The sequence below is a fragment of the Pleurodeles waltl genome, chromosome 7, assembly GCF_031143425.1.
Source record: "Pleurodeles waltl isolate 20211129_DDA chromosome 7, aPleWal1.hap1.20221129, whole genome shotgun sequence".
Lineage (NCBI taxonomy): Eukaryota > Metazoa > Chordata > Amphibia > Caudata > Salamandridae > Pleurodeles > Pleurodeles waltl.
In genome coordinates this window covers 963,606,010-963,626,273 of record NC_090446.1, presented here as the reverse complement: position 1 = coordinate 963,626,273, position 20,264 = coordinate 963,606,010, and the positions used below count along the sequence as shown (strand labels likewise).

Here is a 20,264-nt window from a genome sequence, read left to right as displayed (position 1 = left end):
GGTATGCAGTCTGCTTTGGCGGGATGGCCAGAGGTGGTGATGAAAATCTGAGACAATATCCATTCTGTACAATGCCTAAGACCCAAGCGTCTGTTGTAATCTTTTGCCACTCTACCAGGCAATTGGTGACGCTTCCCCCCACCGGAGTGGTTAACGAAGTTGGGGGGGAGGAAATTTTCAGGGCTTTGAGGTGGTAGGCTGTCGGGTGCTCAGAGTGGACTGATGAGCTGATCGTCCCCTCTGCGCCTTACGCTGGTGCTGGTAGGGCTGCTGGTGAGGCCTCGTAGGGGCCCATTGAGGGGCTTGAACCCTCTGCGTGGTGTAGCGGCGATGGAAAGGACAGAAGGACCTGCGTTGCTCTTTAGGTTTATCCAAACCTACTGCCTTTAATGTGTCCACCTCTGCTTTCATTCTTGCCATTTCGTCATCTGTGTGTGATCCTCAGCGTCACACCATGGCAGTACGAATGAGCTGGAAAGCAGCAACGCATCCGCTGCCGCGCTTATGATTTGGTTGGAGACCATAGTGCCCTCTTTAGCTACTTCTAAAAAGTCCTCTCTGTGGTCTCTTGGGAGATGTTCTGAGAACTGCAAGATGGAGTCCCACAAAGATCGATCGTACCTGCCCAAAAGGGCTGTGGCGCTCACCGTTTTCATAGAGGATGCTGCCGAACCACAGACTTTACGGCCTGTCGAGTCCAATCGCTTACTCTCCTTATCTGGAGGAGAGGTGGAGGATGGGGAAGTTGCGTGAGCCTTGTGTACCGCCAAAATCACTACTGAGTCCGGTGGCGGATCAGAACGCAAGAAGAGCGAATCTTGCTACGGAGGGCGATACTTCTTCTGCAGCCTGAATGGTGCAGGCCTGGTCACTGCCGGTGTAAGGAAGACCTCCATAGCGGGCTCCAGGAGGCCCGACACTAGGGGTAGTAAGGGTCTGGCAGCTGACCATTGTTGAAGTGTTTCAAAAATGACAGATGGCGTAGGAGCAACCATCGGTATACTTAGTTTCGATGCACCTGGGACTAGAACCTCATGGAAGGTGTTAATGTCATCCACCGGTGAGGACCGAGGAGAAGGAGAGTCCGACAAAGTAGGTGAATAGTCTCTGGTGGAAGACCAAGAGTCTCTGTCACACTCCCTTGAACTTGATCTGCGGCTCGATCGGCGGTGCGATCTTGATCTGAAGAGTCATGGCCATGGCGTGAACGGTGGCGCGATGTAGAGTGCGGTCTAGGCGGTATACTAACCAGTACTTGAGGTGCCGGGAGCGGCTTTGTGACAACTCTTGGCCCGTTGTCTGAAGCGGCGTAGCCGGAAGCTCTGGAGGAGGGGACCTAACCGGAGAAGGACTAGAAGGAGAGGAAGGCAGCAGCACTACTGAGGAAGAGCGCTCCGATGAGGAATAAATTCTCCGCCTCTGGTGGCTCCTCGACGTCGACTGAGTCCTCGACGTAGACCTCTTTCTCGGTCTCAACGTAGACGCTGTGCGAGGCGCCGAGCCATGACGTCTACGTCCTCTCGATGTCGACTCAGACGACGCCAATCTGTTCCTCGACGTCGTGCACCTTGGGGTCTTCTACGTCGTACGGTGCCTCGACGTCGACTGGTGACTTCTGTACGACATCGAACTGGACTTCGACGGCGAACATGTCGGTGCCGTACCTCTTCTTGACATCGACCGGGACAGATGTCGTTTTCGCCCTGAAGAGCGTCTCTCAGACCTCCCACAACCACTGGAGGCGGAGGTATGATCCCTGGTGGAAGACTGACCTTCCCCTCGCTCAGAGGTCCCACTGGTTCCTTGGCGTCTTCTCTCTGCTCTCCCTCGACGGCGAATTTTCTCTCTGTCGCGTAAAGTGCGCCTGGAGAATTTCTTGCAGATGTTGCAGGAGGCATGAATGTGTGATGCGGGCAGACAAATAATACAGAGCTCATGAGGGTATGTTTTAGCCTTTTTTCTGCCACATTTAGGGCACTTGTCAAACAAGGAAGGCATTTTGATGAAAAAAGCCTTAAACTTCTGTCAGAATACTTCAAAATGTAGTAGAGAAAGACAAAAGACGTCGAATGAAGCCTTTTTTCTGAAAGTTTCTCTAAATTTTTGAAGGAAATAACCTAAAAAGGTCAAGTTCAGTGCTCAAGGTTCCTGTCTGCAGGTGCAGGAAAAAAGAACTGAGGTAAACAGCCTCTCTCTAGGCATGATGGGATACTGGAGGACTGGCTGTTCTTAAAGGCACAGTATCCTTTTTCTTCAGTACTAATGGCAGCCTATGGACTACACTGTTCTGCACTCCTTCTTAGAGGTTTTGTGAAATAAAGTTTTTGGAAGTAGCTGGTCTGGAAAATGGCTTTGTTTGTCAAGCATTTAATGTTTTTATTTCAAGGATAATCTGAATGAAGAAGCTTGAACACTGTAGCCCTTCCTATAGGCTGGATGGGAGCATTCTTAAGTGTCTTGACAAGCCTTCCTGAAGTAAGGCGAACAGGGACACTTAAGTGATATTGGAAAAAGTGCTCCGGGGTCCCCGCAGGCGGGCGGGGAATTATTCTACGCTTATGACTATACATGGAAATCCCCTGCGAGAGAAGTTTGTTTACAGCGCTCACTCTGATAATCAAGGCTTTCATTAATGAACCATAAATACAAGCTTCAACAGCAAGTTGACAGTTTCCTTCTCTAAACTGGCAGCCAAAGGGTTTGTGCTGCAGGGGGTTGGGCCTACTTGTACCAAGAACAAAATAAACATGAAAACTTGTTGCCCTTGACCCCAAACAATATGTCCAGGGCGTCAGGCAATAGGAACGCCACATCCCTGGGTATTTCTCACAAAGGAAATTCCAGATCCAGTCAGATGACTAGGAACAATTGTAACGTAAGGAATCTGCGGCTAGAAGTCACTGTCAGAGTTGGCAGATCAATAAGGCAAGCAGACAGCCAACACAATGGGTGGATACACAATTTGAATCTGGGTGCTTTTGGACGTAAGAACAGTAATCACAGATGACAGAAGTGACTTCACAGACTGCAGATTTCTTAGGAGTGGGCCACAGCTTTGATTGGCAGCCAGAGAGAATCAGACACACACACGCGCTCCCATTCCCACCCCCACCCCCCCAAACAAACACACACACACACACACACACACACACACACACACACACACTCTCCCTAAGTGAGGGAGAACTACTACTGGCGTGTGGTGGATAGGGGATTGGGCAAGGGTTAGCCAGTTGTTGATTGCAGATAATGGATAACCCACTACTTTATATAGATAGAACCATTTAATTATGTTTAATTCTTAGCTATTTGTTCTGCCTATCAGATGTTATGGGCAGGGGGGCTTGTCCTCATTCCAGGGGAAGAGAATATAATGGGAAGTTAAACCTCTAGCACTGGAGACCATATGACAATGCTTAGCACACATACATGTGGGATATAAGCTGGCCACTGGCCTAGCACTTGCAGGAGAGTGGACTCAATAGGACTCACCCAATACAACTCAGGAACCAATTGGAGTATACAAATATATCATTTGGAATTTCAGGCCTCAATAACATTAGCAAACAATACAAAGTACAGACTTTTTCTTGCAGGAAACACAATCCGACAAAAGTAAAAAACTCTACAGAAGCTACTCGACATGTGCAAGGGGAGTACTTGCGTGAATCAGACTAGAGGTCTCATTCCAGGCTCTCACTACAACTATTGACAAAGAGGGGAGAGGCTTTAGAGCCTAATTGGACAGTATGGGCATCGTCCTCCTACATTTTTATGCACCAATTCAGGGCTAGAGGAAATTATTTGCCTCCCCTGTTGACTAATCAGATGGACTGCACTTACATTATATAGGGAGATTGTAACTCTGTCACTGGTGTGAAGACAGATTGTTCAGACCCCAACAGCCCCAGGAGGGAACATAGCAAAGATATTGTCACACTGGTCCCGAGTGGACTCCCAGAGCTCTCCTTATCCACTGGCCAAAGACTATTATTCAGTCGTGCATGACCTTCCTTCTATGCTGGACAGATTCTTATGCACCTTTTAATTAAATGCACAGATCCGAGATATGGAGTCTCTCTGTAGGACCTTTTCTGATTATAACCCATAATTGCTGACAATACACTGTCAGAGACCATGACCAGCCATTCTCTCCTGAAAATTACAGCAGACATTTTAGAGAATTCAATATTTTGTCAACAGACAAGGGAGGTGAAATGAGACCAGGGATACTAGTAAAAGAACTGAAAGTGCTAACAATAATCCTAAAAGGACACAGCATACAAATTATAGAGCATATATTCAATTGAAGAAAAAAATATAGTATTCAACAGAAACATAATAAGAAATATCACAAACAGGAATTTGAAAAGTTTATAAAAATATTTATTATACTAAAACAAAGAAATGTACAAAAATCTTTACATATACCACCATTACAGGTGTTTTAAAATGACAATAAATTAAAACGCTGCCTACATTAATTTTTAAAACTAAGTGACAGTCGCCAAAAAGACTATACAGACTTTACAGGAACTGCCTGGAAAACAAAAAAGGCCAGATAGCAGGGTGGAATACTATTACAAACGTGACGCAGCTGGTTCACATGCATTTTATTACATATTTCTCTGCTACTTACCGAATGTGCACAAAACAGGGACTGAAGGTCTTTAAAGTCTCAAAATCATCAATGAAAGTCCTCTAAAAAACCCTCAACGTTTTTTTTTCACCGTAACTAAAATTTTGAGTTACTCACACTTTAAAATAAAACTTCACCAGCTAAGAACACATGCAAACTGTTTCATAGCCAAAACATTTGTTTCTTGGTTTTCTAAGTATTGATGGCTCATGAAAGGTGATGGTATTAAGTTTTTGTTGGAAACTGGTGCCAAAACAGGGTCGGGACCGAAAAGTGAAAATGAAAGTATGCATACACCACTCAATTTAAAATATAAGAACGGTTTGGAAGAGGATACATGAGAAGGCTTAGTGGTAATCAAAGGGAAAAAAACGTCCTGAAATATTTATCTATTCTCCATGGACAACTTTTGAAGAGCAGTACTTGAGTATCACTCTTCCACAAAACTAGCTAACATTTCAGGAACATTCCGCTTACATTTTCTTGCAATATAGCCAGCTTGAGAAGAAATGTTTCTGTTCAACAGGTCCTTAAACTTACTTTCAGTATTTTTTATCCAGTCACGTTATGACTTTTGCCACATAATCAAGCGGGAATGTCATAAACATACTACAAAAAGGAGCAACTGGAAGGAACCCTGCCAAGCAGCACTCTACAACTGCAACCTGAGGAAAAAATAGAAATAAAGTAATATTTAAAAAAGCTGATATCCAACCCCGCACCCTTTAGGGTAGCTGTAAAATAAAGTCCTTTGTTACAGCTTATTTTCCTGTTGTGTACCGGAGCAAAATTTAAGAGTCCCCATTCTATTCAGATACAAAAGCAAAAAAGATTCCTTTAGTACAAAAAGCCGTTGTACTCATGTGGAGCAAAAACTAAACAGTGAGAATGAGACCACTCTAAAGGCCATGCTCAAGCGCATGCGGTGGGAAAATATGAAGACCGATGAGTAACATTTGATTAAAGCCACAAAGTGCTGCCCAAGGGAAGTGATCACTGACAATTTGACCCTAATAAGACTGTGGACCTCCATACTTAGTGGAAAGAAATTAAGACCATTAGCCTTTCCTCAAAATACTCTTTGATAATCAATGAAGTTTCAGGGGAGCTGAATGGAACCAAAGAATGGGTAAATAGTTTTAGCAGGCCAGTTCCTGTGTACACATCTACTAGCGTGCCAAATCACTAACAATATAAAGTACAAAAACAAAACCCAAGTAAAAACGCAGCACATTATAAAGGCACTTCACTATTCTTGTTAATGACAAAAGCCCTCACAATTTTTTTGGTATTTGAGAAGCTCCTTACAAAAGAGAAAAACATTTCCAAACTCCAACACTTTCTGAGAAACATACAGTAGCCAAAATGTGGAGAAAAGGGCCCCTGGACCCTGCGGTCATCAGCGTACTTAAGCTGTAAACATTTTCAAAACTATTTTTGTACAATACAGATATATAAAAAAAAAAACAGGTCAGCTAGGCATTATCTTGATGAGTTAGCAACGGTGGAGAGGAGAGAGAAAAAAAAAAGAAAAAAAAAATCAGAAAGACAGTTCATACTAAGCTTGCCATCTCAGTTTCTAACCTTTGCTACATCCAGATGGAGCATATGGAGGAATGGGGGTCAGTCATGTTTTGAAGCACCATGAAGGCAAAGAAATGGGAAAGTGAGCCATTGTTAAAAGCAGGTCCAGATATCCCAAAAAAATCCTAGAGAAAGAAGCAGTTTTAGAAACACAACATAACCTGTTATGTTACACACTTCTTCACCCCACCTCCTTGAAAAAGACCTAGGAAGTAAACACTAAGTTCACGAAGGAAGTGATATTTAATACATCCATACTCATGAGTTTCCATTTTTTTTTCGTTGCTGACCATTCCTCCAATTATATCCTCTTAAAAACTCTTAAATTTGGAGCAAATTTTAGCTGCCTGCCCACATCAAACATTTTGAACAAATAGCTCAAGTTATTACTTTTCCACAACCGAGTGATCGCTGAACAGTCAGGCACCAGTGATAAGCGAAAAAGTATAGTTTCAAAAGCTAAAATTCAAGAAAAAAATATATATGGTGCATTAGAATGATCCCTGCTGGAAGTCTCAGAAGTGTCTCATACTAAAAAAACCGACACTCGTCGGAGACTCCTTCACGGTCACAGTGATGAGGTTAGCGGTGACATCCGTCACAAAGACGTGCTCAATTAGGTTGCGGGTAGGTTTCCAGTCCTGTTTTGTCTGGATGGAAACAGACATGTTCTGGGCCCGGCTGGAAATGGCAGAGTCTTGATCCGAGTCAGAACTGGTGGTTTCCTCGCCAGTGCTCATCTCAGAGAGTGCTCCTGGCCTGCGGTTCTCCGCCCCAGGCTTTCCAGTGTCTTGGTGGCTGCTGTCATGAAGTACTGGGTTGGGTGGGCAACCAGGATTAGTGCTGGATTTTCCAGTATCTCGCTCGCTGGTTTGAACCTTCTTGGCTGCTGCCTTTTCTCCCTTAGCTGGGTCAGGTGAAACAGACAGTTTTCCAGAACTGACAGTGTTGATGACCGGCCCCCCATCGATTTTGGGAACAAAAGATGAACCAGATTTCTCAGCACAATTTTTAGTGCTTTTAGTATTCTGTGAAGCAGCAGTGTGGGGAGAGCTGGTTAAGCCTGTGGAGCTCGGTACAGTTCTGTTAACACTCTGCAAGTTTAAAGCTTGAAGACTGGCTTCCTGGCTCGAAAGGCATGAGGTGCTGGAAGAGAGACCTCTAGAGGCACCACTGCTGGACAGGTTCTTATTGTTGGCATTCACAGCAAAATCAGACTTTACTTCAGTAGTAGTCCCAGCACTGACAACTTTTGCGAGCTTGGATCGCTGAGCATTTAACCCTAACCCACCCAGCACTTTGGCACTCTTCGCTTTTACGGTCGGAGTTGAGATACTACTCTTTGACGCTGGCACAGATGGAGTTACCTTGACAGTAGGTGGTGCACTGTTACATTGGTTTGGGGTTATCCGATTCATGTAGTGTACAATAGAACTTTGCCAGCTCAAGCTGCGGTTCAGGCCTCCGTTCCCATGTCCAGGCAAATTTCTAGCTATATTAGAAAGGTGATCCACTGACAAACCGCCAAGCCCAGGAGTGCGACTGCTTTGATTTGAGAGCTCATGTAAGTGAGTCTTTAAAGTGCCGAAACCAACCCCCTGGGCATTACTTTGCTGCAGTTTACCAATCAGGCGGGCCCCAATGGGAACCTCGTGTGAAGTAGTTTTCATTATTTTTGCCATGGACTTCAGACGAAGGGCTGCTGCCTTCTGCTCAGGTGGCAGCGGTTTCCGACCACGTTTCTTGCGTACTGGCTCCTTCAGGTCAGGCTTGGCTACAACAATCTGTGCTTTCTGCTGAGGAACTGGGTGAGTCTCCCGTCCACGGGGACCCCTCTTAGCTTCCTGATCACTATCATCCTCTTCAGAAGAGGAGGACGAGGAGGAGGACGAAGAAGAAGATGAAGAAGAGGAGGAGCTACTCGATTTGACTTTTTGGGGCATCTCTGGTTCCTTTAAAAGGGAAGGGGAAAAAAAACAAAACAAAAAGAATTTAGTTACAAAACAGATTTCAATATGTTTTTTTTTCTTAGTTGCAGTGCAAAATTGCCAATTTCTCAACTTAAGTCTCCATTATCGAGCAACGCAGTAAACAATCTAATAATTAATCAAAAACATCAAAACTGGCAAGTAGTCACACCAAATTCAGAAGAGTTAAAAGGCAGCAGTGACCGGAAGAAAAAAAAGGCGGAGACAAGTCTTGGCTCCAAATTCTCTGAGGTCTTTTGGGTTCATTGGTAGACTATTTCCTACAGCTTTAACTGCAGTGAACAGTGGGATGGCTTTTTGAACTCTGGTGACTCCAAGGTTGCAGTGCAAAGCTGGCTTTGATCTGAGATGCTATCTCTAGTCGTGGATTCAAACCCACTATAATTTTGAAACGTAGAATACCCCCAGAAGCTGCAATGCATTCTCCACTATACTTTTTCTTCCTTTACAAGGGTCTTTTCACATGGGGTCCTTTTAAAAACAATCTTCAGGATTCTTCTCTAAATCAATTTCCTTGTAGAGAAGACTGGACATTTAGAGAATGCAATGTTTTTATATAAAGCTATCAATGCTGCAATGGGACAATTTTGACCCAATTCCATAGTTTCTTTTTAGGTCCAGCCTTTAATAATAGAGTAAAATCTTTATTGAATAAGTTTCTTACGAAACCCAAATTTAGGAAATCCATAACCAGGTAAATTACAAGAGATTTTAAAAAAAGGAATGAAATAGTCAACTTTATATGGAGTTAAAATATTTAATAGTACAGATTTCGAGTAAAACCAGTAGCTTTTTAATTTATTAGGCTTGTCATTTTTAAAGAAACTCTCTAAAGTAATTGTCCACCGAGCTATGTTAAATTAACAGTGCAACCAATTAATTTTTGAGAGGGTGCCTTGAATCAGATCAAGGTCGTGTTGACAATTGTCATTACGCATCTTTTCAAAAATATTGCATGCAAATACTTCTTACAATGTTCCAAAATGAGATAACAGACACAAAATATGCTATATTGACTTCACTGCCAAAACTGACTTATTCCGTCTCTCTTCTGGAATACCACGAGCATCACATTCATATATAGAAATAGAGAAGTTTAAATCTTAAATATTTCAGTGTAAGAGTCTATACAAATGTCTCTTCAATGTACAACTGTCTCAAAAATGAATTTATACATTAAACGAGCTGTCCATTTTATTTAGAAAGCTTGTACTCTCAATAGTTTTCTTTACTTAAAGTTAACATCTTCTACAACGTTTAGGTACTAGCACAGACTTGCTCTTTTTTAAACGTAAAAAGTCTTTGAAGTAATGGTCGCTTTAGGGCTCCAACTGTTGCATTTATAATGAGATTCTTTAGCATATTCTGCTTTTAAAGATAGCCATTTAAACAGTTAATACAATTGATATGGTAAAGAGCACACTATGAGGCTAAAAAAAGGTTACGTACCTTTAGTCCTTTTTCTGCTCCGTAGGAATTGTCACTTAAGTCAAATACCTGACTAATTCCCCAATGCCTGTATGAACCCCAGAAAACCTTTTTGCACAGTAGTTCTCCCATGGAAATTCCATTGTCGAATTTCCTTATCCACAAGTCTATCAAAGCCATGTTTGCCTAGGTCAAAATGTGTTGACCCCCATTGTGTATAGGAAAGTGGGTCAGCAAAAGAAGCAGGGGAGTTTGGGGGGATGGGGAGGAATGGTGATGCTAGGTGCCTGGGTGGTGTTTTGAAGGGAACAAAGCTTAAGCTCAGGGAGAGGACTGGCAGCCTTGTCTCTTCACTTCTTGCCTGACGGTGGAAGCTCCAGGGCCTCTTCAAACTGAAGCTGCCTCTTTGAAGGTTGAGTGGTAGGTGCCATGGCCTGTGTAAGTATTCAGCGTGTCTGGGGTGAATGACAATATGCCTCTGGCAGGCGTCTAGTTCCTCCTGTAGTTTTTAAAGGACCAACTCAACAGGCCCGATGGCCGATTTTCCTGTCTGCACCAAATGCGTTGGCACCGGTGCTGATTTCGGTTTCAGCAGCACCAGTTCTGGATCTGGGGTCAGGTAGGCACAGAGCCAGGAGCTGACTGCACGGCATAAGCAAGCTTTTTAATCTTCTTCAGTGCAAAAATTAGGCTGGGCGTGGTCTCCAAAGCGGTCAGTCGGTGCAGACCATGGACCAAAAGCAAGGGGTGTCCCAGATGCCCTTTTGAGGGTCCAGAATGGTATAACTTCAGAAGTTGACCCAATACAAAGCAAGAAGGAGGAGATTAGAGTCAAAACTGGATGAGGAACTGTGAAGGTCGAAAGGAACACCAGATCAACGCCGTTGCAAGCACGGCAACACCCTACAGAGGAAAGAAAACAATCTAACAACGGAGCCACTGACCATGCGCATTACCAGTAAGAGGTGGAATCACACTACCTCATGACCCGAGAAAAATTATTTGAAGAAAAACAATTTGCACACATCCAGGCCTAACACTAGATGGCAGGAGTACAACACAGCATGTGTTTCCACACCCACACATGCCTCGAACAAATAATTACATATTTTATTTTCAACATTTTGTTTTCTTCTTTTGTGATCATCCTTTTGCACAGCTCACGACTCATTAAGCCCTTCGTACTCACGCAATACACAAAGCACCCACTGTGTATATATATATATGTATCAAAATATGCTAATTATAACTACCACTGCAGAGTCTGCTTCTGCACCCATGCAGAGGCAGTAATGCTTTGTGAATGTGTGCCTGCTGATCCAGGTGGCTGCACAAATGATGTCTGAGGCACTAGCAAGAGTACAGCAGTTGATGCCATGTGCCTGATGGAATAACCCTGACTCTTCCCTGGAGGACACTTGTCCTTGGTGAGACAAAATGCAATGCAGGCTGACAGCCTACATGATATCCCATGTTTGGAGAGCGGATGAACTGAGGCATCTCTATCAGTCAAATGGATGCAATAATCTTTCCGCTGACAGTTTGGTTTGGAAAGAAAACTCTCAGAACAACAGGTTTATTCAAATGAAAGTCTGTAGGAACTTTTGGTATGTACTTGGTATAGGTTCTCAGGATGGCTCTGTACTTCGTGAACGAGAGAAGGTTTCTTGATGGTGAATGCATGCATCTCTCCTACTCACCTTGCATACGTTAATAGTAAGGAAAGCTATATTCCTGGGGATTAATTTTAAGTGTGCCTCGTGTATTGGTTCAAATGGAGACTGCATTAACTGGCTTAGGAATGTACTGAGCTTGCAAGGAACCAGAGGGTGTCATACAGGTGCAAATGCTCATCAAAAACTATCAATAAATGTTATGATTCACTGGGAAAAAGGAAACAATGCCAATAGCTCTTTTCTTCCATAGCGTTGTTATTCCAAATTCTGAAACTGCAGCCAGATGGACAAACGTAAGCAGTTTTAACTCCACTCAACCATATCCATCAAGAATGGAAGTATTTTTCAGCCTGCTTGTATTAGAGTGTGATCGTACAAGGAGTGTCAGAGGAAATAGTATTCTAAGACAACGTGGGCAGGAGAGACATATTGGGCAGAGGGGTAAGGAGGCAGAGGACTAGTGCCTGGTTTGTTACTTAAGGGTTTTCAGAACTTTTCTTTTTTAAATTGTGCATAAAAAAAGAATTGTCAAAACATACTGCCCCTAATGGTTACGACAATGGCTGATGTCACTGACTGGTGAGGCAACTGTACATTTTACTTGTTTGAAATCAGAAATCAAAAATTATTTTAAAAAAATAATTAATTGATAACATCTTATTTGAAGAGGATGGAAATCTTTACTTCTACATCAGAGACAATCGCTTCCATCTGGCATTGTAAGTTTTCATTGTCACCCGAGCATTTTCCACTGCTAGAATATTTCTACAGTCCTGCGTGGATGTTAATGGCTAAACTCCTAGTGGTCAACTACTATGCAGTTTGGTTCAGAGACTTGGAGTCATGGTGTACAATCTATCCTCTCTCTGTCTAGAGAGGAAACTGGAGTGCAAGTTCAGATAAATGGCAGAAAATGCAGGTAGCTTCAGGCGATCACTGTACCGGTATTGGCCTGGCCAAATCGGACCAATGTGGCTCAGAGTGCACTGATCTACCTTCACCTTCTTCAGTACCCTGGGGATCAAGGGAAATGAAGGTAAGGGGTAAACATAAATTTCGGACCAACTAATCAAGAGAGGATTGCCCATCGTCCATGGATGCCAAAATCATCTGATATACCTGCATTTCTTAATGTCCAGTGCGGTAAAAAGATTGATCATGGGTTGACACCATTGTCGGAAGATGTAATCCACCTGGTCGTGGTGTAGCTCCCACTCATGGAAGTTTGAAAGTTTTCAGCTTATTTCACCCGCCTTATTGTTTTGGCAGGTGTTCCATAGCAATGTCCAGCTTGTGAGAAATGGCCCAGTCCCTTTGAAACTGGGCCTCTTCTGGAAGAGATGGGGACCATGTTCCCCCTGGTTTGGCTATGTAGAACATTGATGTTTTATTATCCATTCTGATTAGAACATTTGACCTGCTAATCTTCGTAGGAACACTTACGTTCCTAAAGGTATGGCCATGAGTTCTAGCACACTGATGTGAAGTATCCTTTCTTCATCTGACCAGAGCCCTCTGGTTGAGAGGCATCCGTCCGTGGCCGCATTAGTTATCAGTACAAATATTTCTGATACAGGTTAAAAAAAAGGATGTGTTTAAGTTTGCTGGGAATCTCCACAATCATGCCAGTTTTAGTATTCTTGTGATTTGCACAGTCTTCCCATGAGTCTTTGAGTTGCTTCTGCTGCATGTTCTTGTTAGATGGGTCTCATCTGGAGCCTGTAAAACGGAATGGGGTCCCATGGACGATCAATTGAGGCCCAACAGGGACATATACTGTCTGACTGTAACAAACTGTTTTGTCGATAAAGCTCTAGTTCATGGCAAAGAGCCTAAGATTCTCTCTCCAGACGGAAACCCCTTCCCCAGCTCCATGTTGAGTACAGCACCAAGTAACTGTATTTCAATCTGGGTTGCAGAGATTTCTCCTATGTTCAGCGTGAGACCCAGGTTCTGGAAGAGACTGATGTAGGCGGCTGGAGATCTTGCCCCTTCCCTTGATGGTACTTCAATATTCCAGTTGTCCAAGTATGGGTACATTTGATGACCCAGTAAGCAAAGCACTTTATAAAAATTCAAGGCACTGATTTTAGTTCAACAAGGTGCACTCTGAACTGGTAGTGTTGCCCTGTTCCACAGAAACAAATGCATTCCTGTGCTTTCAATGAATTGGCATGTGGAAGTATGCATCTTGAAAATGCAAGGTTATCGTGAGTTTATCTTCCTGGATCATCAGAAGGACCTCCTGAAGTGTAATCATCTGAAATGATTGGGTTTTCAAATGCTTGCTAAGTCGTGTTATATCCAGAATTGTACTCTGTCCCATCGTCTTCCTTATCAAAAATAATCTCAAGTAAAGTTCCTCGTTTCTCTGGAATTTCACCTCAGAGTACATGTAGAAAGTAAAGACCTTTAATAAGTTATTGGAGCATTTTTGCGAGGAGCTTATTTTCCTTCCTAAAGATCTTTCAGAACGTTGTCTTTAGTTACAGTTGTCTCATTTGGATTGCCTTTGACAACAGTATAACTGGCCTTGACCTCCACACTGTCAAATGTTTGTGGGTAACAAAGATCCCAAAATGTGTCGAACCAGCTTGATAGTACTGTAAAAAAAATAAAAAACTACTGCCTTAGCAGTATCCGTGTCGGTCTTGAGACCCTTAAAAGCCTCACCTGTATACTTCCCAGAGTGAGACCATCAAAAGGCATGTTCAGATGTTTGGTTGGTTGGTTCTCAGGACGGAAGGGTGTAGATCTTAACTAGCCTTGTCTTCTCAAGACCGCTCTTCCTGCAAGCTGGCAAAAGCCGGTGCTTGAGGCATACATTCCTGTATCAATGATAGCTGCTGAAAAGTTCTACCTCCTTCAGTACAGTTCTAGCAGTATCTGTTTTATCCTCCCAGACAAGGTCAAGCAACGCAATGCCACACCACACTTGACAACCGTAGCATTTTAAGCTTCCCAGGTCAGCTGCTTTATTTGATCTTGAGTCATAGAAAACTAATTATTTGACCCAGCCTGTCTACCCACCTGCTATCTCGGAATTGGCAACTAGATGGTGGCATGATGGGCTTTTTAAATCTCCTTTGAGCAACCATGTTATCACTGATTTCGGTCTTGTATAACCATAATCTCATGATCTGTATTTTTCTCCTCCAGAAGTGGTATTGTTGGTACAACAACAGTAGATGTTTTTTATTCATTTTAGACTGTCAGACAAGACAAAATCCAGGATTGTAATGGATCTTATAGACTTACATGGCTGTTCCTTAAAGTAAGGAAATATTGCTGTTCCATTAATGTCATTGGCAGGTTAAACTTCTTGCCAGCTCTTTTGATTGATGAATGAAAACAGGACATGTTGCAAAAGAAGGGCAATCCAATAACCACTTTTGAGCTTGGATAATCAACTGAAGTAATCGCCAACATTGGGGGATGGGGGAATATTTGGGTGTCTATGTATATGACGCAAAGTCACATCATAAGAATTAATTGCAATCAAGTGGTTAACAGAAATAAAGCAAATACAATAAAACAAATTGGATAAATGAAATGATTGAAAAACAGGCATACACAGATATTGTATACACTACGTGCATTACAAAATAACAAATTGGTAGGACACTAGTCCAACACAATTGATACATTGTTACATTAATCACATACAAGCAGATGTATGTAAACTCCACTCTCATAAAAGGTACAATCCAAAGAATATATCCCCGAGATGTGTAATTCGTTCTTACAGCAAGTAATTTACAAAACAGTATTGGAAAATGTAGATGTTTCGTTTCTATAGTGTTAAGTACATGAAACCATCCTGAGGGCTAATTGCATTATATAAAATAGGAAGATCCCCGAAGTGGTCTCTAAATGAAAATAAAAACTAATTAAATGTACGTCTTTATGTATTCGCAACTACGGGCGAGATAGTGAACATTGCAAACATGAAGGCACACGTGTTTCACTGTAATTGTTTGGTGCAGTGACTGAAAACCATGTCAAAAATGTGTGTAGTCTGGGCTGTAGTAGTCTGCAGTACAGATGCTGAAGATATTCATGGCACTGCCATCAACGTCACCGGGCTCTACGACAAGGATATTGTTGCAGTCAAAGCCATTAGTACAAGTGACTGAGATAATGACATAAATGGTGCTGTCGTCGGTTGTCTTGTCATTGATGTCTTTTTTTCGTTGGAGACGACAATTTTTCCTTATTAGAGCTGGCTGTTCATCAATAAATTAAATTTTTTCGCATCTTGTGCACAAAGACTGCTGGAATGGTTTACTGTTACCTGCTTAGTGTGTGAAGAGGAGGCTGCAAGCACTGTACCAAATAAAATAAAAATAAAAAAATAAAAAACTGAATATGTGCCCTTTTTAGCTTCCTTCGTGGAAGCGCTTGATGGGCAGTTTTCAGGGAATCTTCTCCTGAAGAGGGGGCATCACGCTTGGAAGGGGGGTATCCTCTTTTTCCATCAGATATGCCACCCTCCTCTCTATGTCCTTTAACGTTTTTATAGTGAACATTTTAGAAATGTCACAACTTGAGGGTTTATGAACAGGATAAAGGCAAATACACTGGGATTGAGGCTTACGAGTGTGAATCGTCTACTGCCCACAAGATGAACAGGAGTAGAAGAGAGCTTTCTTCTCTCAGTCAACCATGGTGGCAGTTGATTCAAGTAAATGGTCTCCGTGGCACAGAAACTAACAGGATTTCCCTAAAAACTCACAGTACAATGGTAGCTGAACAGGGCTGGGTTTGTCTCAGCACAAACAAAGATAAAAGTAAGTAGAGTTCACTGAAAGATTTTTGCAGAGTTGTGCCTAGGGACTCTCACACGACATGCTGTAAAATCTGAGATTTGGTGGGCTACAGGGTGAGTAGGAGAGCTGATGCTTCCATCTCATTCATTGACATTTGGGTAAGGTGGATTTGCTATTAAACAGTGTTTTCAGGCCTATGGCCATGTTAACCTGATTTACTGCTATTTAAATGCAACAGGGATTCCCAGCCTGACAAATTGGAATGATTCAAACATACAAGTTACTTACCTTCGGTAACAATATATATGGTAGAGACATATTCTAGTTGCAGACTCCTTATTTTATAATTTCCCCCGACATCAGTCTGGATCCAGAGATTTTTTTTGAGCAGTACCCCTGCGTGACGTTAGGTGGCATCGGTCGGCTCATCATCTGGTCGATGTCATGCGTGGCCAGTACACATCCCTACGGACCAGACTGTCCAGGCAGTAGTGTTTGGTAAACGTGTGCAGGGATGGCCACGTTGCTGCCTGACAGATGTCTAGGACTGAATTCTGCGTGCTAAAGCACAGGTTGCAGCAGTTGCTCTGATAGAATGAGTCCGCCAACCCTCTGGTGGTTGCTTTTTAACCAATGCGTAGTACATTTTAATGTAAAAAAGCAACCCATTTGGAGATGTACGCATTTGCACCACCTAAACTTTCTTTGCACCCACATAACCAACAAAGAGTTGATGGTCCACCCGGAGCACTTTGGTTCAATCAAGGTAGACCACCAACAATCTTTTTGGGTTCAGGAGGTGGAGTCTCTCCTCCTTAGAAGGCTTGGGGGAGGGGTGTCAAAAGTAGGCAATGTAGTGGATTGGCCTACATGAAAGGGTATTACCACTTTTGGCAAAAAGGAAGCCCTGGTGCAAAGCACCAACTTGTCAGGATAGATGGAAAGGAAGGGTGGCTTAGATGACACTGCCTGCAGCTCATTCACCCTGCGGGCAGAAGTGATGGCCAAAAGGAAGGTAGTTTTAAATGGTAGAAGCCTGAGTGGACAGCTATGAAGCGGCTCAAAAGGTGCGCACATTAGGAAAGTAAGAACCAGATTCAAATCCCATTGGGGCATTATGAATGGTGAAGGAGGAAACATATGGGTAAGGCCCTTCAGGAATCTACCAACAATAGGAGATTTTAACAAAACCTTTGAGGGTGGCCAAAGCAGAGCCCTGCTGGGCCAAGGTAAGTATAAACAAGACCTCAGAGAGGGGAAGAAAGGGGGTCAATAGACTGGTCTGTGCACCATGCCACAAATTTGTTCCATTGACAGGTGTATAGTGTTTTAGTGGAGGAATGCCTGGCTGCCAAGATAACATTAGACTTCAGGTAGAATGTCAAAAGCTGGCAACTGCCGCCGCTCAATCTCCACGCAAGAAGGGGGGAGACTGGACAGGTTTGGGTGCAGAAGGATAAGTTACTTACCTGTAAATCCTAGTTCTCTTCCAGGGATTCCTCATCAAGTCACACTGAATAGATTAGCAAGCCCATCCCTTAGGACTGTCTAATAGAAGTGCAGGAAAAAGACATACACTATGCAAACAAATTTCTCAGAGACGCCTGCCCAACTTGAGGGTCCGCTCTGGCATCTGAGTCCAAACAGTAATGCCTAGTAAATGTATGTACAGATTTCCATGTAGCAGCCTTACAGATTTCAGAGATTGGAACATTATTAAGGAGGGCAGCAGTAGCCGCTTTTCCTCTTGTCGAATGAGCCTTAGGCCTAGCCAATAACTGTCTGTTAGCCAATTGATATGCAGTAACAATACATGAAACTATCCATCTAGATATTGTTCGTTTTGAGGCTGCATCGCCTGTTCTCAGATGTCCGTAATTTACAAACAGGTGGTGAGAACATCTAATCAATTTGGTCTTATCCAGGTAGAATTTTAGCACAGTTTTCAAATCCAGGGAGTGCAATGCTTTCTCCGCTGGAGTACCCGGAATGGGGAAAAAAGTTGGTAGTGATATAGTCTGATTGATGTGGAAATCCGACACCACCTTCGGTAAGAATGATTGATGAGTTCTTAGAACGACTATTTTCATGGAAAACCGTGTACGGTTCCTTGGAGGACAAAGCCTGAATCTCACTGACCCTTCTCGCCGAAGTAATGGCTACGAGAAAAGCTGTCTTCCACGTAAGGTGTTGTAAAGAAGCTTTGCGGATAGGCTCAAAAGGAGGGCCCATGAGTCGAGATAATACTATGTTCAGTTACCATGGAGGTGAGGGTTTTCGAATGGGTGGAAAAACCTTCTTCAAACCTTCTAAGAAATCCTGGACTACTGGCATTGTAAAGAAGGATTCCTGAGAAGGTGAATTACGATACGCTGTAAGGGCAGACAAATGTACCTTAATAGATGACACTTGCAGACCCGATTTTGCTAGATGGAGCAGGTAAGACAATATGACCTCCTCCTGAGCCAGAATAGGATTCTGACCCTGCTGACGACATCATATGAAGAATCTCTTCCACTTGGACGTGTAAGAGCGCCGCGTGGAAGGCCTTCTGGACTCCTTTAAGATGTTCATGCATTCCTGCGAGAGCCCTAGATGCCCATACTGCAGGAATTCAGAAGCCATGCCGTCAAGCTCAGAAAGGGAAGGTTGGGGTGAAGAATCTTGCCTCCCAGCCTGCAAAGGAGATCCGGTCTGCACGGCAGCCTCTTGTGCGGTTGTTCTGACAGGTTGAGGAGATCCGTGTACCAGAACTGACGAGGCCATTGCCGGGCTATGAGAATCATTCTGGTGTTGGATCTGTAGAGTTTATCACCGCTGGTGTCATGGGAATCGGTGGAAAGGCATAAAGAAATATCCCTGACCAGTCGATCAACAGGGCATTCCCTTGAGACCCCCGGATGGTAGAACGTGGACGCGAAGTCTGGGCATTTTTTGTTTACCTCGTCTGCAAACAGATCTAACTGAGGCTGACCCCATTGAACGAAGATGTCTTCGACAACCTCGTCATGAAGAACCCAATCGTGGGCGTCCGAGGGTTCTGCTTAGGAAGTCCGCCTCCACGTTTTGCTGTCCTGTGAGGTGAATTGCTGTAAGAGACATTCCCCTCGCTATGAGCCAATGCCAAATGGCTTGAGATTCCAGAGACAGGGGCCGGGATCTCGCCCCTCCTTGCTTGTTCAGATAATACATTGTCGTCGTATTGTCCATCTGCACCAGGAAAGACTTTCCCTGAATCAATGGAGCAAATGATTTGAGAGCCAGATGAACCGCTCTGAGCTCCAGCAGGTTGATATGGTACGACCTCTCTTTGTTGGACCACAAGCCCGGAGCTTGAAGGGAACCCAAATGAGCTCCCCAGCCCTGAAGCGATGCATCCGTTACCAGAGTGTCGGGCGGGATTAGCTGATGAAAAGGAACTCCTACTGACAGGTGATGTCTGCGCATCCACCATCGCAATGATTGCCGTGCCCCTACCTGAAGGAACATTCTGTCCTCCCAGTGGCCTGTGTGTTGGTTCCAGTTTTCCTCCAGAGCCTCTTGAAGAGGTCTCATATGCAATCTGGCGTTCGGGACAATGAAAATGCAAGAGGCCATGGAGCTCAACAGAGATGTCATCTGACAGGCCGTAGGCGCGGGGGAACCCAGAAGGTCTCGACACTTCCTCCTTATTGATAACAGTCGTTCCTCCGGAGGATACACTCTTTCGAGCTCTGTATTCAGTATCGCTCCCAGTTAGCGGAGGGTTTGTGTTGGGATCAGGGTGGACTTTTGGAAGTTGACCTGCAGACCTAGAAATCGGAAAACACTGAGCACAATGTCCAGATGGTTTTTTGCCTGCTCCGGAGAGGAGTCTTTCAGTAGCCAGTCGTCTAGGTATGGATAAATGAAGATTTTCTGCTTCCTTAAATGCGCCGCTACCGTTGCTACACACTTGGAGAATGCGCGAGGGGCAGATTTTAGGCCGAAAGGAAGCACCTTGAACTGATAGTGTTGGGAGACTATCACAAAATCGTAGGAATTTCCGATACTTGGGAATGATCGGGATATGAAAATACGCATCTTGCAGATCTATGGAGCACATCCAGCCTCCTCGATGTAGTTGAGGGAAAATCTGGTGATGAGCCAGCATCTTGAACTTTAGTTTCCTTATGTATTTGTTCAGCAGCCTCAAGTCTAG

At 43.7% G+C, this 20,264-nt stretch overlaps 1 protein-coding gene across 1 annotated transcript in view; it reads right to left on the bottom strand.

The window, feature by feature from the left end:
* Positions 1-4,364: 4,364 nt before the first annotated feature.
* Positions 4,365-20,264, bottom strand: part of CBX2 (chromobox 2) — a 103,585-nt gene continuing 87,685 nt past the window's right edge. Inside the window, exon 5 of the mRNA XM_069199708.1 lies at positions 4,365-8,175. Within this exon, the coding sequence (XP_069055809.1) occupies positions 6,739-8,175 (1,437 nt within the window). The 3' untranslated portion in view covers positions 4,365-6,738. The remainder of the gene's footprint in view (positions 8,176-20,264) is intronic.